At 60.4% G+C, this 21,633-nt stretch overlaps 1 protein-coding gene across 10 annotated transcripts in view; it reads right to left on the bottom strand.

Annotated features, from left to right (window-relative positions):
• The window catches only part of PTPRS (protein tyrosine phosphatase receptor type S), a 98,618-nt gene that overhangs the window by 49,430 nt on the left and 27,555 nt on the right, over positions 1–21,633 (bottom strand). For 9 of the 10 annotated variants that reach the window (XM_034998292.1, XM_034998296.1, XM_034998298.1 and 6 more), the window contains exons 1-4: positions 18,504–18,609; positions 11,512–11,718; positions 5,577–5,722; positions 4,862–5,003 (exon numbers count right to left, since the gene is read on the bottom strand). In XM_034998292.1, the coding sequence (XP_034854183.1) occupies positions 4,862–5,003; positions 5,577–5,722; positions 11,512–11,602 (379 nt within the window). In that variant the 5' untranslated portion in view covers positions 11,603–11,718; positions 18,504–18,609. Of the gene's footprint in view, positions 1–4,861; positions 5,004–5,576; positions 5,723–11,511; positions 11,719–18,503; positions 18,610–21,633 lie in introns of those variants that run through there. The other variant, XM_034998293.1, reaches the window with a different exon arrangement.

Below are 21,633 nucleotides of genomic sequence, written 5' to 3'. Positions count from 1 at the left end.
CCCTCTGCCCTTCCCCCCGTTTTAAAAAATAAACACATACACATGTAAACTGAAGCCCACCACCCCCGTGCTGCACACCCTTCCGCTGTGGTCCTCACCACCCTCTGGGGGGACCCTGGATCCTCGCCCACGCTGCTCCGCCAGCCTCGGCAGCCCCGTTTCGAGCCACCCTCACACTCTCTGTCCAGCCACACAGACCTCCTTGTTCCTCAGAGACCTCAAGCTCCCTCCTGCATGCCCCTTGGCCTCTGTCTACGTATCCACGTCCCCTCAGGCTGGCTCACACACCTGAGCCACACATCCTCCTGGACTCGTCTGAGTGTCCAACTGTCTGAGTGTCCAACTCTATCTTGATGTTCCTCTGTCGCCCCCACATCCCCACTGCCCAACGCAGGGCCTGGCACACAGTAGGTGCTCAATAAATGTTTCAAAAGCTCAGTTCCAGTTGCTGTTAACCCACGAGAGTCACCATACCTCCAGGCCTCAGTGTCCCCATTCACTGGCCAAGGTCTAGCTTCCGTCCGCGGTCAAGGGGGTGGGAGAGCCACCGGGAGGAGAAAACGCCCCTCTCCCTGGAGGCCCTCAGCCCCTGACGTCCAGTGCCCGGCAGGAACGTGGCCGTGGGCGGAGGCGATGAGGTGGGCCATGTAACTGGCAGGTGGCCTTCACTTGCCTGCCTGAGAACCTTACCGGGCTCTGTGGCCTAATTGAGCTGGCGTCACGCCAGGGAAGGGAGGCAGCTCAAGGGCCTCCCAAAGGGTACCACCTGCTCCCCAGCCTCCACTCTCCCTCTCCAGCACCTGGACTCCAGATGCCTTTTGCTCTGACCCCGAACACCCCCAGCTCCAGTCCGGCCTGTCATCTGCAACGGACAAAGGATTCCCCAGGGCCAGGGACCAGGCTCCTCAGTGCGAATTTAAATAGCCACTTGCCCCATTACAGGCCAAAAGGAGCCCCACTCCCCCCCCCAGTTCATATTGAAGCCCGAACCCCCAGGATCTCAGAATGTGAAGATCAGGTCTTTAAAGGGGTGATTCCATTAAAATGAGGTCACCGGGGTGGGTCCTAATCCAATCTGACTGGTGTTCTTGAAGGAGGGGAGACCAGGACACAGACGCGCAGAGGGACAAGCATGTGAGGACAGGGGAAGACGACAGCCGTCTGCACGTCCAGGAGAGAGGCCCCCTGGAGGAACCGGCCCTGCCGACACCCCGATCTCAGACTTCCCACCCCCAGGACTGGGAGAGAATATGTCGTTTAAGCCGCCCAGATGCTGGGACTTGGTTACAGCAGCCCTGGCAAACCCATGTGGTCCCCACCCCGATCCTGATGGCCAAGTGACAACAAAACTGATCATGTGTGGGGGCTGGTGAAACTGAAGGCAAACAGGCAGGAACACGGCGGGGGGGGGGGTACAAACCCTACGAGGAGGGATGCCCTGGGGCCACCTGCCAGAGACCCCTGACCCTCCGCTCCGCAGCTACGGTTTCCACGTGCCGTACCCTAGAGGAGGAATGCAGAATGGCTCTGAGCAGCTAAAGGCTGGCAACGACCTAACCAGCTGTCAAGGGGGACTCATCCACACACTGGGCCACCCAGGGGATGCGATACAAAGTCCAGACACACTGCTAAGTGGACAGGGTTCAAAGCGAAAGATGGTATAGAAGAAGGATCAAAAACTACCGCCCCGAGGCCAAACTTGGCCCTTGGCTTGGCTTGTTTGTTAATAAAGCTTTATTGGCACACGGCCACACCTCTCTGTGTCCATGTCATCTACAGCAGCTTTCCGGCTCTGACAGCAGAGCTGAGTCGTTGCAACAGAGACTGGCCTGCAGAGTCAAAAATATTTCCTCCCTGGTGTTTTACAGAAAAAGCTTGCTGCCTTCTGGAACAGATGCTGTTGCTATCCATGTGAAGAGAAACGATACACAGGTGTTTGCTTACAAAGGCCCAGAAGGGGCAGTGGGCATGGTGGGCGCTTTGAGGCCCGGGACTGGGGGACTGGGAAAGAGGTGGGCGAGAGACCACCATGCAAGAGAGACTGGGGCTCCAGGCACACCATGAGGAGGGGAGGGAGACAGGAGGCCAACATGGGGCAGGGGAGACTGCAAGCAGGGGCAGCACCATCCCACTCCTCCAGTGGAACGAGAGAACTGCAGTCTCGGTCCAGGGATGCTTGGAGGGCCAGTGGCCCCGGTCCCAAGCCCTGAACACTATGCACCAGGCGCTCTGCAGGCACGTTCCTGTGCTCTCCTCAAAGACGGGACCTATTTCCCAGAGGGGGAAACTGAGGCCCGGACAGACACACAACTGCTCCACGTCATACAGCCAGGACACAGCCAGGCTGAGATTCATACCCAGGCCCAGTTAAGCCCAGAGGAAGCTGGGAGGGGCCCGCTGAGGCACCCCCAACCCCCCAGACTGGACCTACTCGAGTCTGAGGAGGGGTGGCTGGACCCTGTGCAAGGTGGGTCAGGCCTGTTGGGTCTTCTTGGGGCCTGAGGCCTGAAGCGCAGAGGTGCTTCTGACTGGCCACCCATGATGTCACTGGAGGTTAAGGCGGAAAAACCCGGCCTCCCTTCTTGGCGCTCCAGGCTGGCAGGTGCGCACCTGCTCACCCGCGAACGCATCCACGCCCCAAGCGCGCTCACACATGTGCGCGGCCCTCGGGGGTCCCCGCCAGTGCGTGTGGGTGGCAGCCAGCGGCACGGGGGCTGGCAGAGGCTGCGGCCACCTGACGGTACCGAGAGCTCCTAATTAAACAAAGATGTTCATTGCGTACCACATTGTGCCCGATTCCTCGGAGTTTAATTAAAACAACAGCACAGGAGGCGTGAGCAGGGTCCACAATCAGAGGGCAGGGGAGGGAGATGGGGAGAGCTGGGCCCAACAGCCTCACCCTTCCCTGCCGGGCGGGAGAACCCTGGGCCTCAGGGCCCCGAACTGGGGTGGGGCGCTGGGAGGACAGGCGCTTGCTCCTGGGTCAAAGGCCCCGGCTGGGCATCCAGCCCAAGCACCACGTCCTCCAGGCGGACGAGAACAGAGCAAAGCCAAGGAGGCCTTGATGGGGGGGGAAAGAGGGGGGGCAGGGAGCACAGACGGATCTTTCCCCAGACTCCAGCGACTGGGCGGCTAATAGATTCACAGCATGTCCTTTTAACTCTCTGAGCGCTTACAATGGAGGCTGGCATGGGGCAGCGGGAGGCAGGCTGTTCCGTCTGTGCCCGGGAAAGGTCAGGGCAAGAATATCTGCTGGGAAGAGGCAGGGCGGGGCGGGCCGGCCGAGCGGGCTCCCTGCCCCCCTTCCCCCCTCCCTCCCCCAGCAGGACAGGCTCCAGGACCTGCGTGGAGGAAACTATGGGGCCTCTTGCCAAATGGACAGAGCGCTCGGAGGGAGGGACCCCGTGCAGGAGGGACCCCGTTCAGGTTGCACCCAGGGTCCAAGACCAAGTGCCCCCTGGGGCCAACATGCCGCCCACCCGGCTCTGCTGCCCTGGGAGAGGCTGAAGAATGCCACCCTGGACGCCACAGAAGGGCTGGTGGCAGCCGTCCCACTAAACTCGGAGTGCGAACGATGACGCTGGGTAGCTGGAGTCCGCCAACCGCTTGGTCCCTGGGCGGGGTCCCGGCCTCTCCCGCACATGCTCCACCTACCTGGATCACGTGACTCCTCGAGGTGCGCCTCATTATTCCCCCTCGGGAGGTGAGGGCCACGGCTCAGGGGGGTTTATTAGTTTGCCCAGGGTCACACAGCTACAGAGGCTAACACCCCCTTGCCACAGAGCAGGCAGGAGGGAGCAGCTGGCGGGGGGCGGGGGGGGTCTGTGGCGAGGCTGTCTGAAGGGTGCTGTTTTACAAGGAGAACGTGATTTCCTGGTGCCCCCAGCCCACCCAAGCGAGGCTAGCCGACAGCCCAGCAAAGCAGTGTTCCCGAAGGATCTGTGTGAATGCACGGGAGGTGGTGGGCAGCTGTTTGCACCTGTCCAACATCTATTCCTCCTTTGTCCCTTTGGGGGAACCGCCCCTTGCTGACCCTGTCTGTGTGGGCTGATAACATCCCTGACTCCAGGGAGGACTCTGCCAATGGGAGTATTTGTTCCTCTGGGCACAGTAACCGGCTCAGGGATGGCTACCTAACCCAATCGGGGCAAGGAACCGTAGTCCCGGATCATCTGGTCCTATATTTGGGGTGGGGGCCTGTGAGCCTGGAGCTACTGGGGGTCATCCCACTGAGGACACAGTCACTATGGAAGAAAACAAACCCAGAAGCAGAGAGAGGGTGAGACCTAGGAACACTGCATGAGTTCCTGGATCTAGCTGAACCTGAAGCTGGCATCTCCACAGACATTTTCATTACACGGATCAGTGAATTTTCTTTCTTACGTGAACCAGCTTGAGGTGGATCAGGCTCTTGTAATCATTAATGATTAATTAATAATCTTATAATGATTAAGATGACAAATGGGGGGCACCTGGGTGGCTCAGTCAGTTAAGCGTCTGCCTTTGGCTCAGGTCATGATCCTGGGGTTCTGGGATCGAGTCCGACATCGGGCTCCCTGCTCAGCAGGGAGCTTGCTTCTCCCTCTCCCTCTGCCTGCCGCTCCCCCTGCTTGTGCTCTCTCTCTCTCTCTCTGTGTCAAGTAAATAAAATCTTAAAAAAAAAAAAAAAAGATGACAAATGGGGATGACACCAGTCCCTTAACGCCTCTCTTGCCTGCAAAGGCTCACTAAATCCCTACTGGTAGGCTCTGGGCCGCACTGGTGTAAAGGTCCCCCAAAGAGGAAATCCAAAGCAACATTTTCAATGATTCTAAAACCCGGGGCCTGGTTCCTCCCCCACCCACCCCAGGGAGCCCAGTACCTCGGAGGACAGTGAGCTTGGCATGCACCGTGACCTCCCCGACGGAGTTCTGGGCCACGCACTCGTACACGTTCTCATCCCGGGGGGTCCGGAGTGGCTGGATCCTTAGCACGGCCCCCGCACTCTGGTCAAACTCGATTGTCTGCCACGGGCAGGGGAGAGAGAGCAGGGTGAGGCTGAGGTCCCCGGGGTGGCCGGCAGAGGAGCTGGGGATGTACCGTCCACGTGGGTGGGCGTCCTGTGCAAACGCACTGCAGGCAGAAACGGGGCCCAGGCCCGTGCAGGTAGGAGGGCCTGTGTGTACGTGGGTGTGTGAGAAGCACAGGCAAGTCGGTGCGACAGGCGTGTGAAGGCATGTTGGCTGTAGAAACGTGTACATCCGATCGTGTGCGTGTTCTGGAGTTGTGTGTAAGGCTCCACGTGCGAGATGGGACAGAGAGGGTGGGGCCTTGCTCGAGGCCACACGGCACACGGCCGGCAGAGCAACCCAGCCTGGCCGGGCCCTCACCGAACAGGCAGGTGGGGCGCATGGCAGGGAAGGGGTGAGAGCTGACCGGGCCACAGACGGTGGCAGCCTGGCCTGCCCACCCCCACCCCCGTGTTATAGCCGGGAGATGTTTCTGTGACGTTTGTGGCTGAGCGTGGCTGAGCCGCTGTGGCCCCACCTGGGGAGTGGCTGCTGGCCCCAGACCGTCTCCCCTCACCCCTGACTCACCTCAAAGCGCTGGGAATTGACCTTCTTGCCTTTCTTGTTCCAGGTCACCCGTGGCTTGGGGTCGCCCGTGGCCTGACACACGAAGGAGGCCACACCCCCCGACACACCGATCTGGTCCTTGGGTTCTTTGATGAACCTGGGGGGCTCTGGAGATAGAGCAGGAAGAGGAGGGGTCTGGTGGGCCCAGGCATGAAGCCAGGAGCCCACGGGCCCATGCAAACACACCCTCCCTCCCCACGCCCAGCCCCGAGACCACAGCCACACACGCTCACATGTGCTTCCAACCTCACATGGGCCGCAGAGGATGGTGGAAGGGGAGCCCTCCCCCAAGACTCTGGGGTCCTCAGATTTTGTGCCTGGAAGCCCCCCGTGGGGTGCCCAGCCAAACCCTGGAGCGTCCTTGGCCTGGAAAAGACTTGCAAGGAGATAATCCCCTGGTGGGACATGTGGGGAAACTGAGGCATCAAACAGGGAAGCAGGGGGTGACCAAGGGATCTGAGGTCACAGGCCGCATTGGAACCCAGGGCTCCAGCCTCTTAATCCATGGGAGGCGTCCAGACTTGAGGGGCCAGCGCCGGAGGCAGGAGCTCAGAAAGGTTGATCCAGCTTCCCCAGGCTTAAGATGCTCACAACCATCAAAGCAAGCACTTACTAAGCACCTAGTGTATTCAGCGGTGTAGCTCAGTAACATGTGACCCTCTGATGGCGCTGAGCACAGGGCCCCAGGGTCCCCATTCGACACACAAGAAAACTGAGGCACAGAGAGGCAAAGCCTTTGCATGGACACACACAGCCAGCCGTCCGGTGGCTGAGCCGGGATTTGAACCGGGCTGGCTCCCGTGCCCACATTCTTGGCCCTTCCCGGAGAGTCTCGAGTGGGGCCTACAGGGTCTTTAACCCCCGACGGCCTCCACCTTGCACTTTAGTAGCACTCCTGTGGAAGTACATTCCCGTTGCTCTCTCGTTACTGACTTTTCACGGTGACCGCTGGACGGCCCAAAGCGATACTGGATCTCCACTTGCGGTGAGGCTACAACGGGGCCCCTAAAGTGAAGTCAGCGACTCCTGAGATTTTTTACCGACAGATTCAAGGGCTGCAGCGGGCTGGCGAGGTCCTTCCGGAAACAACCTAGCTATCCAACGAAAGGGGACGGGCTGCATGTCCTCGGGGCTGCCCTGGAGTGGGACGCTGGGCAGCACAAGGGGACGAGGGCGCTTTCCTAACTACTAGCGCAGGAACAGCAAGATCTAGATAGTGTAAGACGCAAAAGAGCGAGGGGTAGAGTATAGCGGATATTACCGTTCACGTGAAAAGAAAAATCAGAGGGGGGCAGAGAACCGGGGGGCAGGGGGGTGGGGAGAGTGCACGCACGCGCACGTGTAGAAGTGAAGACTGCCCCGGGAGAGAAACCGGGTGGCTGGACACGGGGGGGGGGGGGGGGGAGGCTTCCTACTTGGTACCTTTGTGAGATTTACAACTGTTTAAAGGTAAATGGAAATTATTTCTTCAAATCATTCTTTGAACAAAACGGGGAGCCCATCCCAGTGGCCTGAGCGGCCTCACCTCCCTTCCTCGAGGTTCCGCTCCCACCGGTCTGACCCTGTGAGATATTACTGGTGGTCCATCTCTTCTAAAATCAGTAGACCCACTGTGCGCAGGCATGTGAGGCCTCATTCCACTCCTGTGCACCCCTGCAAAGCTGTGGAGGTTAATCATGTGCAGATTCACGGTGGAGAAGCTTGCTTAAGGCCACACGGCCCCGGGGGACAGCACCCGCCTTTGACCCTGGGTCTTTCTCTCCATAGGCACGTGTCTTAGGCCTTGAGCCTGATGGGGATGTTTTACTCTGTGCACGGAGCCCTGGGTTGGGCCCGCCTCCCTGGCTCTGCCTGCCTGGGCGGCCCCCTCCTCCAGGCCTCAGGAATGGCGACTGGGGCCATGCATGCCCCAGCCGATGTCATGGAGGAAAGTCACTGTGGCCGGGTCAGGAATCTCATTGGGGAAAATCCTCTCTCAGGAGCCCATGGAAGGAAGGGCAGAAGTGAGCTCCAGGAGGCATCCAGCTGCCTGTTTATGGCTCTGAGCTGGGACACACCCCCAGCACACTCCGAGCAGATCCGGGGGAGGAGACACGGCAGAGGAGACACGGCGGGAGCCCCTGCGGTTCCTTCCTGCTGGAGTCCCTTCCTCCTCCCTTCATCTGGCAGCTTCCACCTCAGTTAGGCCAGCACCTCCCCTGGGGAGCCTTCTCAGATTACCACAGGCTGGGTTAGGAGCTCCTCGGTCGGTCCCCACCACTGCCTGGGCATCCCCCATCACAGCCTTGATCGTGCTGCGCCGAAACAGCTGGTTATGTGCCATTCAGGGTGGGCACGGGGTCCTCAGGCCCCCACCACACCTCTCTGGTGACCCTTGACAGCCAGCTAACACCGGACCCAGTGAAACAGCCCACTCGCTCCTGAGATCCCCCTCTCTGCAGGGCTGATGTCTTCTCAGCCCATCTCCAGGTGGCTCTGGGGTCGCAGACAGGCTGGAAGAGCTCTGTCCGCTCCCCGCACCCCCGTTAGAAAATTCCCTGTGGATGCTTGGGTTCTCTCCTCTGGACGAACCCGCCCCTCCTCTTCTCGGCAAAGGGGCCCCCGACCCAAGAAAGACACCCTGGGGTATGGCAGTCACTTGTGGGGAGCCACCATCCCGTCTGGCCTGGGCCAGGTGGCACTCAGCGCTGTTCTTGCACCTGGGACACAGAGAAGCAAAACGAGGGGTCAGGGAGGGTGAGGGACGTGTGCAGGGTCACCCAGCTCATGACGGGTGGGAGCTACGATCCCCCCCGGGCCCGATCCGGCGACCTATGCCAGGAAGGGGCACATTCGATAAATAGGGTTGTGGGTCCTCATCACTGAGAGCGCACCCCAGGTGTCCCCAGTCTTAGTTCAGGGTGGTGATGCTACCGGCATGGAGGCTGGGGGAGCCCTGGCCGAATTCCGTTTTTCCACCCCAGACTCCGCAGAGGAGAATCCAGCGCCAGCGCCGGAAACCCACCCGCCTGTCCCCTCCAACCCCGCCTGGGCCAGCCCCACGGCATCCTGGGAAGGCACCGCAGGACCCGAGGCCCTTTCTAGAGCAGAAATCGCTCCTCTTGGCGCTGGCTGGTGGTTTCAGCTGCCCACGTGGGCTCTCTGTGGCCTGACGGCCCCCACCCTCCACGGCTCCCCGAGGGCCGGGGCCATCCCCCGAAGCTGGCCGCACAAAGCATGGTGGGTCCCAGATGACGGAGCTCCTGTGACACAGATCCACTTTCAGAGGCAAGCTGCCGCGGCCTCAGAGAGGCGGGCCTGGGTTTGAGTATAGGGCAGCACCTAAAGTGGTACAGCAATAGTAATTCCTGGGCTCACTGCGGGGGCACCCACTGGGCCTGCTCCAGCTGCACACCAGGTGCTAATATCCTGGACCACCCTCTCTCCCTGCTCACCTGGACTAGCAGCGTCACCTGCTAATATCCTGGGCCACCCTCTCTCCCTGCTCACCTGGACCAGCAGCGTCACCTGCGCCCTGGTCCCGCAGCTCAGGCCCACGACCCCCGGGCTGTGCTCCCCATAACGACCACCAGAGAGCGCCGGTGAGTACCCGAATCTCGGTCCCACCCTCCTCTGCCTACTGCCCCTCCAGGGCTCCCACCTCTCTGGGGCAAAAGCCCAAGTCTTCTCTGAAGCCCCCAAGGCCCTGCACGATCTGCTCCGGCCCCTCCCTACCCTTTCCTCCTCCCTCTCTCCCCCTCACCCACACGAGCCCCCTGTCTGTTCCTCCAACACGCCCAGGTCCTGCCCCAGGGCCTTTGCACATACTGTTCCCTCTGCTTGGGAGTTCCCACCAGATACTCATAGGGTGTTCTTCTCAGCTTCTTTAGGTCTCTGCTCAGATGCCACCTCGCTGCAACCTTCCCTGATGTTCTCCCACACCTTTAAAATGCAGCCCCCAACCCTCACCTCACACCCACATCCCCAGCATGTCCACCATCCGACACACTTAGTGCTTCTCCCTCACTAGATTATGAGCTCCGTAAAGGGGTGGGATGTTTGTTTTGTCCCCTGTGGCTAACCCAGTGCCCAACACAAAGTAGATGCTTATTAAAGACGCACTGAATGAATGAGACCACAAGTCGCTGTGGTCAAATGACAGAGCCGGGATTTAAACCCAGGCCAAGGCAGTCTCCAAATCCTGTGGCCCCTCTCAACCACAATGGGCTTCGGGTCTGGCAGCCTCAGTTTCCCCAAGGCTGGTAATTATGCCTGGAGCAAGATGTCAAAGGAGTAAACATATTATTTATTCAACCAGTGTAAGTTAAACCAGCAATTCTCACCCTCGGGTGGTGAGGCATTGTTGCCTGCAGACGTCTGTGGTCATCACAACTGGGGGTGCTCCTGGCATGAAATGGGTGGGATCAGGATCCTGCTTGACCCCCCCACAGTGCCCAGGATGCCCCACCCCAGTGAACAATCTGACCCTGCATTAAATGAATGAATGAAACGCTAAAATGCTTGTCGCCTTCGGCTTGCTGTTCCCACTGTGGGGAACAGAGCCCAGGAAGGCACAGGCCTGGCAAAGTGACTGGACAGATCACAGCCCAGTCATGGCTGGCTACAGGCCTGGAAGGCGGTGTGGTTGTGATGGTCAGGAACCTGGGCTCTCACACCACGTGGCCCGGGTTCAAATCTCAGTGTGGCTACTTCCTGGCTGTCATGAAACCTTGCTGTGGCTCAGTTTCTCCATCTGTACAATGGGAACGATGAGAACAGCATTCATCCCATCAGGCTGTGGTGGCTGATCTGAATGTGTTCGGCATCTACTAAAAAACAACATGAAAACGGGAAAAAACAAGAATCCCTAAGGCAAGCGTGCATGTCTCTGGTGTTCTTGCCCAGCAGCCATAATTATTGTCCTCATGGGAGCATGGGACTGTAGGCCTACTATGTGCCAGGAAGCAACATTGTGTGTCTTTGCCTCAGGAATGCTGGGGTGTGGATATGTCATGAGTCTCATTCAGTCAAGGTGGAAATGGCAGCTGAGAGAAGTTGAGTCACTAGCCGAAGGCCACACAGCAGGTTGATGGCCAAGTCAGGATTTAAACCCAAACTAAGAGATCCCAGTTTCTTTCCTGCTGGCCTGACCCTGTGTGTCCCCATGGACCTGAGTGACACCTCCTCTAGGCCGCCCGTCATAGGTTCAGTCTTGGTACTGGGCCCAGAACTAGGCCTCATCCTTTCCATGTTATGGCCAGAAACAAAGCCTTACCCACCCCCAAACTACACCAACCCCTTTCTTCACCTCCAGACCTTTCTGTGGGCTAGCACCTTCACCAGTAATGCTCTTTCCATCAGCAAACTCCTACACACCCACAAAGCCCCAGCTCCAATGCCCTCTCTCGCAAGAAGCCTCTCCTGGCTCCACCTGGGAAGGTCTGGTTGCTTGTGTATCTGCCACCTGGGCCCTGGTGCTTCTACATGTGGCAAGGGAAGGTGAACTCTGCAGCTTCAAGGAGGGACTTCGAGTAAGTCCCTGCCCCCTCTGAGCCTCAGTTTCTCTCACTGGAAAACATGGAAGGTAATGGAACCAGCCGGCTCAGCATTAGGAGGCTGGAGAGAGGTGAAACAGGCAAAGTCTGGATTAAGCAATGGCCATGGTACGGAGCTGACTCTGGGGAAACAGCCATCACCATCACCATCATTACTGTTACTGCTTTTAATACCATCGTTATTATTGGCCTCTGAGCCTCCCAGGACCAGCGCCCAATAGGCACTTCGCTCGGCCTCCTTCGTGGAGCACAGAGGCTCTGCCTGGCAACACCAGGGGCCCCAGGGAGGAGGTGGGGACATGTGCACTCACACACACGTAAATACGGACTCGGAAACCCACACGTCCCGCACAGACTCTTACCTTCTGCTGCGCAGCCTCCGACCAGCAGGACCACGAGGAGGCCGATGGGACCAACCACAGATGCCACGCCGGGGCCCCAGGCAGGCGCCATGCTTGGCAGCTACCTGCAGCCTCCGGCCTCCGCCCTGGAGGGGGACGGCCCCCCCCCAGTCCCTCACAAAGAGGCCTCGAGCCAGCCGAGCCGCCGAGCGTCAGACGGGGCAGCTTCTGCAGAGACAACGGAGGCACCGTCAGAGGGGAGAGAGGCAATCTGGGGGCCTTCATGGAGGAGGCAGCGGGGGGCTCACAGAGGGGTGGAGGAGAGTCATGGGGTTGGGAGAAAGGGTCGCAGGACAATGGGGGGATCACGGGGCAATGATGAGGCAGAAGGAAAGTGCTGAGCCCCAGCTGAAGGCCTGTGTCCCCCCACATCCCTGTGCTGAAAGCCACCCTCCTTGTGACAGGTCCAGGAGGCAGGGCCTTTGGAAGGGGACTCGGCCACAAGGGTGGAGCCCTCAGGAATGGTGCCTATGAAAGAGACCCCACAGGGCAGGAGGAGGGCCGGCTGGGAAGCAGGAAGCGGCCCTCCCCAGACCCCTGCTCTGCCGGCGCCTTGACCTTGGACTCCCAGCCTCCAGCACTGTGAGAGATACATGTCCACTGTCTCTAAGCCACCAGGCCTACGGTATTTTGTACAGCCCCCAGCCCCTGGCTGACTGCTGATCCCAGGTAAGCCTCCGCTCTGATGGAGCCCGGACCTCAGACCCCCGCCGAGCGCCCAACCAGGACTGAGCACCAGCTCCAGGGGTCCTCTGAATACCCGTTGCTCCCCTCCCAGGCTGGACCTCCGGAAGGACGTCTCTGCACCTCGCCTCAGCCCCTGCTCAGCCCACAGAGAGATCTTCCCCAAACACACCTGCCTGGCCTTGCCCCCTGCCCTGTTCTAATGCCTCCGTGGCTCCCGCTGCCCCCAGAGGAAGCCGCTCCTGCTGATCTCGCTTCCTCCTCTCGTGGAGGTGTCGCCACACTGCCTGAGCTCAGTCCTGCCCACCAGCCTTTGCCCCTGCTGGGCCTTCTGCCGGGACTGCTGTCCCCCCACCACTGTGTGACGGCTCTCAGCTCAGCTGTCACTTCCTCCAGAAGCTCCCCCCCACCCCCCATTCCACATCCCACAGCCTCAGAAATGAGTAAGACCATCATCCTCCACGCCTTCAGCCCAGTTTGCAAATTACATGCTAATGTTAATCACTCAGAGTCTGTTTCTCCCACAAGAATCTGAACCCTTCTAGGGTAGAAGAGTCCCCTCATCACAGGGGCCAAAGCCCCTCCCCAATCTCTGCTGTGGCCAGAGCCAGGGCAGGGGGCCGGGGAGAGGCAGGGAAGAGACGAGGCCTCCACGGCCGGGTCAGCCCCACACCCACCCCAGGCCATGCCCCGGGCGGGTCCAGGCCATGACCACAGGGATGGGTGCCACATAATGATGGGGCAGCCCCTGTGATTCTGGTTCCCAAAATACCCAGCTGCGGTCACCTCGCCCAGCCCCAGAGAGGTTCCAGGAGAAGGCTGGGCTGGTGGCGGCCGGGTCATGGCTCAGGGTTGGGGGTGGGGAAGCCAGGATGGGAGGGTGAGGGTTGCAGATTGGGGGGGAGGGGGGCGGTGCTCAACTTGCACATAGTCAGACCACGGACAGACAGGGAGACCAGACACAGATGTATCTGCACAGCCGGGCAACAGAGATGGCAAATAAAGCTTGCACAGAGACCACCAACAGGCCCAAAATCAGACCCCGGACACACAGGGTCAAATAAGACACGCATACATGGTCAGCACGGGGCAGACAATCCACGTCCACGGTCAGACCACAGGCACGGATGAATCAGAGACACATGGGTCCATGCAGAGACCATAGGTAAACGGCACGACCAGATACACACACAGGTCGTGGTCAGGGAGACAACACACATACACCCCTGGGCTGTAGGCGAATAGAAATCGGGAGTCAGATCAGAGGTCTACAGTGCACAGACAGGTAACCAGAACGCACGGACCTCAGACTCAGACGTGTGCACGCAGTCAGGCCACAGGGCCGGGCTGTGTAGGGAGCACGCCACACTTGGATCAGCCAGACAATAAATACGGAGACACAAGTCAGACCCCCTCGTCTAAGGACACACGCAGACTGGCAACGCATAGCTGCAATCCAGGTGCATACTCAGACATGACCGGCCGGGGACCGGGCAGGTGGGAAAGAGAAGCCAATAGAGCACGGCCCCTTATCCCCAGCCGGTACCCCCACCATGGACCCTTTAAGAGTGAAAGTGGCCCAAGAGGAAGGTGGAAACCCCAGATGAGGAAAAGAGCGCGAGCCGGCTGGGGGGCTGGGGCCAGGGTGACCGCAGCAGCTGGCCCCACCCACAGACGCACAGCTGCTGGGCACATCTGAGTAGGAGGCGTTAGCCCAGACCACTTGGATCAGCTGGGCAGGCCCTCAGAGAGCCTCTGGGGAAACTGAGGCCACACAGAAAGCCTGCAGCCCAGGGGGGCTCACACTCAGGGCTGCTAGGCGCACCATGGACCTCCTGCTCCACCTCTGTGTCCTCCCCCAGAATGCAGGCATGGGGAGGGGCCACCTGCACAGAGGTGACCTCCTGCTCCAGCCACAGCCGCCTCCCCCACTCCCCACACCCCAAGAGAGCCAGGGGCAGCCGCCTTCAGAACAGAGTGGCCCCTAATTACCCCCTCGCTCCCGGAGCCCCCGCCTCGCAGGGCCCACACCTTCTCAATGTCTGGGCAGGATGGGGCTGATCCAGGCGCAGGCTCCTCCAAATCTGCCACGCCAGCCTGCGGCAGGAGGGGAGGGCTCAGCGCTGGGGGCTGCCAGGGCCTGGACGGTCCACAGGGAACAGGGGTGGGAGGTGGGGGCAGACTCGAGGAGGAGCGGGTCATGCACTGCACGGAAGAGAAAAAGTTCTGGGGTCTCTCAGGACCCTCTCCTCCCTGAGGAACTGGCCATGCTGGAGGCAGGCCCCTCCCTCTCCCTGGAGGACTCTGGGCGGGGTCTCCTGCAAGGGCTCAGGGAAGAATATAAGTGCTCTCAGCGCTGCCCGATTCCTCCCATTTCCTGCCCCTTCTTCCATCCCAACCTGGTCCAGCCCCATCATCGCCCACCAGGACCAATGCAGCCATCTCCTGCCCTCGCCCCCACAATGTGTCCTCCCCCTGAAGCCAGAGGGTGCCTGAGTCAGGTCCCGCCCTCCTCTGCCCACAGTCCTCCAGGGCTCCCCCCTCCCTGGGGTAAAAGCCCAAGTCCTCCCCTGACCCCCTAGACCCCGCACGACCTGCCCCGTCTCCTCCCTGCCCTCCCCTCCCTCACTCAGCTCCAGCCACACAGCCCTCACTGTTCCTGCCCCAGGGCCTTTGCATGTGCTGTGCCCTCTGCCCAGATTTAATATTATGTGGCTGAGAACGAAAAGGTGAATGGGAACAGGGAGGGTGTCTCCGCACAAAGAGGAGCCTGAGGAAGGGCAAGAAGCAGAACCCAGAGATTCTAGGAGAAAGATCAGGGCAGAGACGCAGGTATGGACTGTACCCACAGGACATCAAGGAGCCCTAGGCAGCCCTGGGCTGGGAGGGACATGGCTGGGTTGGCCCTGGCCAAGCTTCCTCCCTGCCCCTCTTGCAGCAAAGCAGCCTGGGCCACCACCCCTGCCACCGCCAAGAAAGGGAAACTGAGGCAGGCGCACTGGGGCCACATGATGCAGCAATCCCTGAGTTCCTAGACCATGGTGCGGCCACTAAAGAGGGAGCAGCCACCCGTGGGAGTTGCGGAGAATAACTTGGATGGCAAATGAGTCTGGGCTTCAGGGAAGGTGGAGAATGGCCTCTGGACCTGGAACTGGGGGCCAGGGAGGGACCCTGCCCACCGCCCAGCCATCAGTGATCGAGCTTCCTCCCGGGCAGGTGCCGAACTGTCCACGCTTTGTTCTTGGCAGCTGGTGGGAGGCACATGCCCACTTTCACAGATGACAACACTGAGGCTCACAGCAGAGTGGGGACTAGCCCAAGGCCCCCAGCTGGGCAGGACCCTGGGTCCAGAGCCCACATTTCCTCACATGACCGTGTCCTTCCCCGGCCATAGTGTGATCCCAGTAAAGTGGATGATCCTCTCTGGGCCCAGTACAGACTGCTGAGCAGCCTCTGGGGGCTCGGAGGCCTTGATAACAGGGGATGGGAAGATACCCAGGCTAGCCGGCCGCCAGGGCGTGGGTCACGAGATCCTGGAGTCAGCCTTGTATACCCACGCAGAGCAGGAAGCATAAAGGGGCAATTATGACCCCGGGCTGGGCAGCAAACAGGCTCTGTGTCACCCGCAAAAGATGCTGTCTCCCGAGGCTTGAGGACACCCCAGTGCCTCTCCCTGCCCCCAACTCAGGGTCTGTCCTATCCTGGGGGGGGGCCAGGGGCTCCGGTGCATGACCCGACCCTCAGGGGACTTGCACAGCCCGGGCCAGGGAAGGCAAGACCTGTGACACTGGCAGCGGGGGCTTAGGGGAAAGCACCCCCCCATCCTGCACAACCTTCCACCCCCACAATCCCTCCCTTCTGGGCCCACAGACTGTCCTGCTGCCTGGAATGGCTTTTCCAAGGCAGACCCTCAGGGCAGGACCTGGGCTTCCAGCCTTCCTGGATCGCTGTGTCCCCAAAGTGTCAAGGAAGGTCCGAGCTCCAGCTCTGTAGTCACTGGTGGGCTCAAAGTGGCTCCAGACAACCCCCTCTCCCTCCTGGGGCCTCGATGTCTCCTCCCCCACCCCCACCCCCACCAGGAAAAGGGCTCAGGGCGGGGCCAGCCCTGCCAACCTTCCGAGAATGGGCTAACACCGGCCAAGGGATCCGCCTTTAATTAACCATAGATTTGTACTGGGTGCTGTCCCCAAGGGTCGCAGCAGCCAGGAATGGATGGGAGGTGTGGATGGGGAGCCAGGCCCAGTCCCAGAGGGAGGAAATGGTAATGCCAGCCGGGAGCCCCCACCACGTGCTGAGCCCTCTTCTACGCTTCCCATGAGTCCTTCTATTGGACAGATGAGGACATGAGCTCAGAGAGGGGCAGCTGCCTGGTGAGCGGCAGGCAGCGCGGGGAGATGGGGCTGGGCTGAGATCCGAGGCAAGAGACCAGCAATCAACCTCCTAGGTGCCAGGGCTGCCAGGCTTGCCCCTGCAAGCGTGTCTGTCACACCAGCTCCATGGAGAAGCCTGCGATGCCAAGATCTGTACATTCCTGCCCCACTCGTACCCACCGGGGCTCCCAGCTCCTGTGCTCGGCATTCTGGGCCCGGAAGGATGTGACCCTGGGCCCACCCTGCTGCCTCTTCCAACAGGTAAGGTGGTTCCCCAGATGCACTGGGCTGCCTCTGGCCTCTGGGCCTTTCTTAACACGGGTGCCCAGACCAGGTACACCCTTCCCCAGCCGGCCCACCTGTGGACTCATCCTCCAAGGCACAGCCACAGATCTCCCCACCCTAGACTGAATCTTGACCCTTCCTGACCCCCATCCCAGGACCCTTCCTTCACCCAGCCCTGACCTGCCACTCTGGGGCTGGGAGGGGTGGTGTGACTCTGTCCCTCCTCTGCTCTCAAACATTCCATGGCTCCCACCAATAGCATTAAAATCCAGATTCCTAACCCCAGCCTTCGGAACTGCTGACCCCACCATGTTGCGCCCCCGGTGCCTTGTGCGCCCCGTGGGTGCCCCTACTCACTGCCCTCTGGCTCACAAAGGGGTATGAGCACATGCTATTCCTTCTACCCAGCACACCCTTCCTCCTCCCCCACCAAACTTCAGCCTTCACACTCATCCACAGGTCTCAGTTGAGCTGTTATCTCTTCCAAGAAGCTCCCCTCCGCCGACGTCTCAGGCTGGATCAGGGCCCCCTCGGGGCTATCCCCACACTCTTGTGTGTCTCCCATCATAGGCCTGTCATCTTCCAAGATGGTAGCTTCCTCTCCACCCTGGGAACGTGGGAGAGCCCCTACGTATATCAGAAACCTACTGCATACCCAGCCCTACTTGGCACTTTACCCACATCATTCCAGTGGTCACATCCATTTCAGAGGGGGAAACTGAGGCCAGAGGGAGACATCACATGCAGGGGAGGCCAGCAAGAGCACAGCCTCCAGCTGGGGCTTACATCTGCTCTGAGGGTCTGCTGGAGCCTTAAGGTATGGAGATGAGGCTTAGGACAGAACAGGCAGGACTTGGGTGGCTGGGACCCCTAGCCAGGAAGTCACAGGAAGACCCAACCTTGGGTTGTTGCCCAAGACTGTGAGAAGGAATCCTGGGAAGCACTGGACTCTGGAGGCAACAATAGGGGGTGCTGAGGTATGGGTCTGGTGGGCAATGATGGGGGATAGAGACATGGAGCTTAGGGACAGGAACAGGAAATAGAAAGGTGGGAGCTGATACACTTGTCCTGATCCCCCAGTTTATTACCCCCCCAACAAGGTACAGCATTAACCTGGGATCCACAGACCCGAGGGGTACAGGGACAAATAAAAAGAAGGAAACTTTCTGTGAGTTTGGAGGGGGAGGGGTGGCTGAGAACAGGGATCCCAATCCCAACACCGCAGTCCGGGTTCCCAGCGGAAGGATGCCAAAGCCCCCTATCAGAGCGCCCCTGGGTTGGCAGAAGGCTGCCCAAGGCCTGGCTCCGCCCCCGGGAGGTGGGGGAGGAGGTCGGGCTGGGGGCCAGGCGGGGGAGGGGACCCCGCAGAGCATAACGGTCCGGAGTTTTCCTAAGTCCCAGCGACCGGCCTGAATGGGGGTCCGGGGCGGGGGGGACGCCAGGCAGAAGCGGGTTGGAGCTGTCCCTGGAGGGTGGCTGGACTGGCCCGAGCGGAGCGGGGGTGGGGGAGAATGCGGGGGTCCCCCCTCCCGGCAGCCTGGAGGGGGCAAGGAGGGGGTACAAAGCCCAGGGCACACTGGGCCTCAGGGCAGAAGGGGTTCCGGGCGCACTCACCGCGCGGATCTTGGCTCGGAGATCGGGCCCGGGCCCCTTCGGCCGGGCCCGCTGCAGCCTGTCCCTCGGTCTGCCTGGAGCGCGGCGCGCAGCGAGGACTAGGGAGAGGCCAAGGCCCAGCGAGCTCGGCCTGGGGGCGGGCCCGGGGGCGGGGCCTGCGGGCGGGGAGGCTAGGGGGCGGGCGCGGGGTGGGGGCTCCGGAGCGGGGCGGGGCCCTGGCCGGAAGTGGGGCGGGGGGGACCAGTGGGGAGCTCCATCTGGGGGTACTGGCAGCCCACATGGGGGTCCAGTACAGGGAGGCCTCCAAGGGGGTGACTTGTTCCCCCAACGTGCACACACATGAGGGGGTGCCCCAAGAGGCAAAGCCCGACTCCCCCCTACACTTTGTAAGCCTGATCCCAGGGGGAGCCCCTACCCTGCTCCCCCCTTCTCTTCCAGGCGCTGATCGTGGCCATGGCAACGGATGAAGGGGCTGGATGCCGGACACAGCCGCAGAGGGCTCCCCAAACACACCCAAATACAGCAGGTCGGAGAAGGGGCAGAAAGATGCCCGCCCAGTCTGGGTTGGATGACAGAGGCCGCGCCCCCTACACACAGAGACCCAGAGGCTGGGGGAGGGGTGCGGGCACAAAGAAGCTTCCCTCCCGCTGGGAGTCCGGCAGGGGTCTGGGAGGATGAATGGGCGACACCGAGGCAGAGTCCCCCACGCTAGCCACAACCCTGAGGGGGGGGGCGGAGAGTGCACGCAGGGCCAGATTGGAAACAGATGGGGCCACCGTGCCAGGTCCCAGACACCCCAGGAGTGGGGGGTGGGGGGTGGCGGCTGGAGAGAAACGCGAAAAGGAGGGGCAGCCGCACGCAGGCAGCCAATCCCGGCCGGTGCTGCGGCCCCATGCGGGTTTGAAAACTCCAGGGGAGACGCAGGGAAGGCGGAGGCCCAGCGGGTCCAGGGAGCTCAGGGAAGTGGTCAAGGAGGGCCAGGGCCCCTGATGGAGATCCAGAAACTGCCGCAGCGGGGCTGGCTTCCCCATCTGCTCGGATCCCGGGTGAAAATGCTTCCCGTTCCGCCATTAGAGCTTAGGATGATCCCATAGTCAAAGTGTAGTGGGCTCTTACTGGATACCATGCGCTGAACATGCTCCCGTCCCCCCACCATCACCCCCACTTTCCAAAGGAAGAAGAGGAAGAACAGAGAAAAAGCACTTGCTCAAGGTCAGAAAGAACAGAGATGCGAACTCAGGTTCGGGTCCAGAGGCTGAGCCCTTACCCACAATGCTGCAGGAGGCCTGGGGCCCAAAAATAAAAAACCGCTACAATTTTAAGCCCCTGGGGATAAGGCGGCACAGGAGACAGACAGGCCCCGCCCTCTAGAAGCTCACTGCCCAGTGGAGTGAAGGAGATGGGCTCAGAGGAGGGACACACAGGCAGCTGGAGGAGCCCAGGGGAGACCTAGACGTCCACTCCCCACGCCTCTCCCCTGCACCCTCGCTGGGTGGTCTGCCCTTTTGAAGTCCTGAGGCTCAGTTCCTCGCTCTACAGAATGGAGCATATAGTCTCACCTCCTCTGGCATTGGGGAGGCCTGTACTGGAGTCCGCAAAGTACCAGGCACACCTTACGTGCTCCGTGAATGTGTGGACGCAGACTTTCCACCTGCCCCCTTTATAAGGAGCCCACAGTGGGTCCTGCTAAACGGATGCTCTGACATCTCTCTACCAAAACCCCGACCCTGGGAGGCACACAGGAGGTGCTTTATGAGGTGGGGCACCTGGCACCCCAGCACCCCGTGGGACATACAGGAGGTACCCTGTGTCAACATGGGTGTAGAATCTGGCAGCATAACCTCCCCCAGCTCGGCAACGCACACAGCAGGCCCTCAGGAAAGGCCACCAGGAGCGTAGTAGGTGCTTTGCTTGCATCTGCATGCTGACGGCCCAGGCACAGGGTTCATGCAGACCTTGGTTTGAATCCAGGCACTCCCCATGTGATCTCAAGCAAGAACCTGCACCTCTCCGGGCCTCAGTTTCCCCATCTGTAATATAAGCCACACATCAGGCACTCGATGAATCCAGTTGTCAGGACGCCCAGGGCTGTGTGATCTGGGGCAAAAGTGCCTGGGGACCCTGCTACCCTCCTCCCCAACTGGTCCTGCCCCATCTGGGTCTCTTGCCCATGTCTCCCTGGAGATGACCTCTTGCCTCCATGCAACGGTGGTGACCACAGCCACCTCCGTGGTCAGGGTGGGGAGATCTGAGGCAGGAGGAAGATCTGGCGCAGGAGGGAGGCCTGGCCTCTCCCAGCTGAGTGACCCATCTGCACAGCTCCCTATACATTCGTCATCAGCTGATCACCCCACATGTTACCAGCCTGGTCACCGGCTGCCTCTCCCACCAGACTGTGACCTCAGGGGGCAGGGCTGGAACTGTTCCTGTCGGAGCAGAGCACCTCCCCAGCACCAGGCCTCATGGCACACAGTAGGTTCTCAGCAAACATTTACATAAATAGCCAGGACCCTCCTCACCCAGCAGAGCCCTCTCCAACCTTATTCTCCCCCAAAGGCCACACTGTGTGGCGCGGCACCCTCGGGGTACAGCAATTTTCACCCACTTTTTTTTTTTTTAACATTTTTGAATACCTACTGTGTGCCAGGCCCGGTTGAGGCACAGGGGACACAGCAGCAACGAAGATTGAGAAAGATCCCTGCCCTTATGGAGCCGATGCTCCGGTGCAGGCAACAGATGGGAAATAAAAGAAAGAAAACCCGCCGTGGGTCAGTTGGTGGTGAGTGCTACAAAGATGAATAAAATGTGTGTGGGGATGTTCACTGAGGTGGGATGCAGTATTAAAGGGAGGTGTGTGTGGGGAGGGGGTGAGGAGGTGACATCTGAGCTAAGACCTGAAAGAGTTGAGAGAATACAAAGCAGGAATGGATGGCCGGGAGGAACACTCCAGGCTGAGGGCACAGCCAGTGCAAAGGCCCTGAGGCAGGACTGTGTCTGGCAGGACAAAGAAACAGCGAGGAGGCCCATGTGGCTGGAGCAGAATGAGTGAGGGGGACAGAGGGAGGAGGGGAGGGCAGAGAGAGGACGGGGCAGGTTGAACAGGGCCTTGGGGGAAACCCAGGGGAGGTGG

This window comes from Mirounga leonina, unplaced genomic scaffold (genome assembly GCF_011800145.1).
Source record: "Mirounga leonina isolate KUSES-001 unplaced genomic scaffold, KU_Mleo_1.0 Mir_94, whole genome shotgun sequence".
NCBI lineage: Eukaryota > Metazoa > Chordata > Mammalia > Carnivora > Phocidae > Mirounga > Mirounga leonina.
This window is presented reverse-complemented; position numbering and strand designations above follow the sequence as displayed.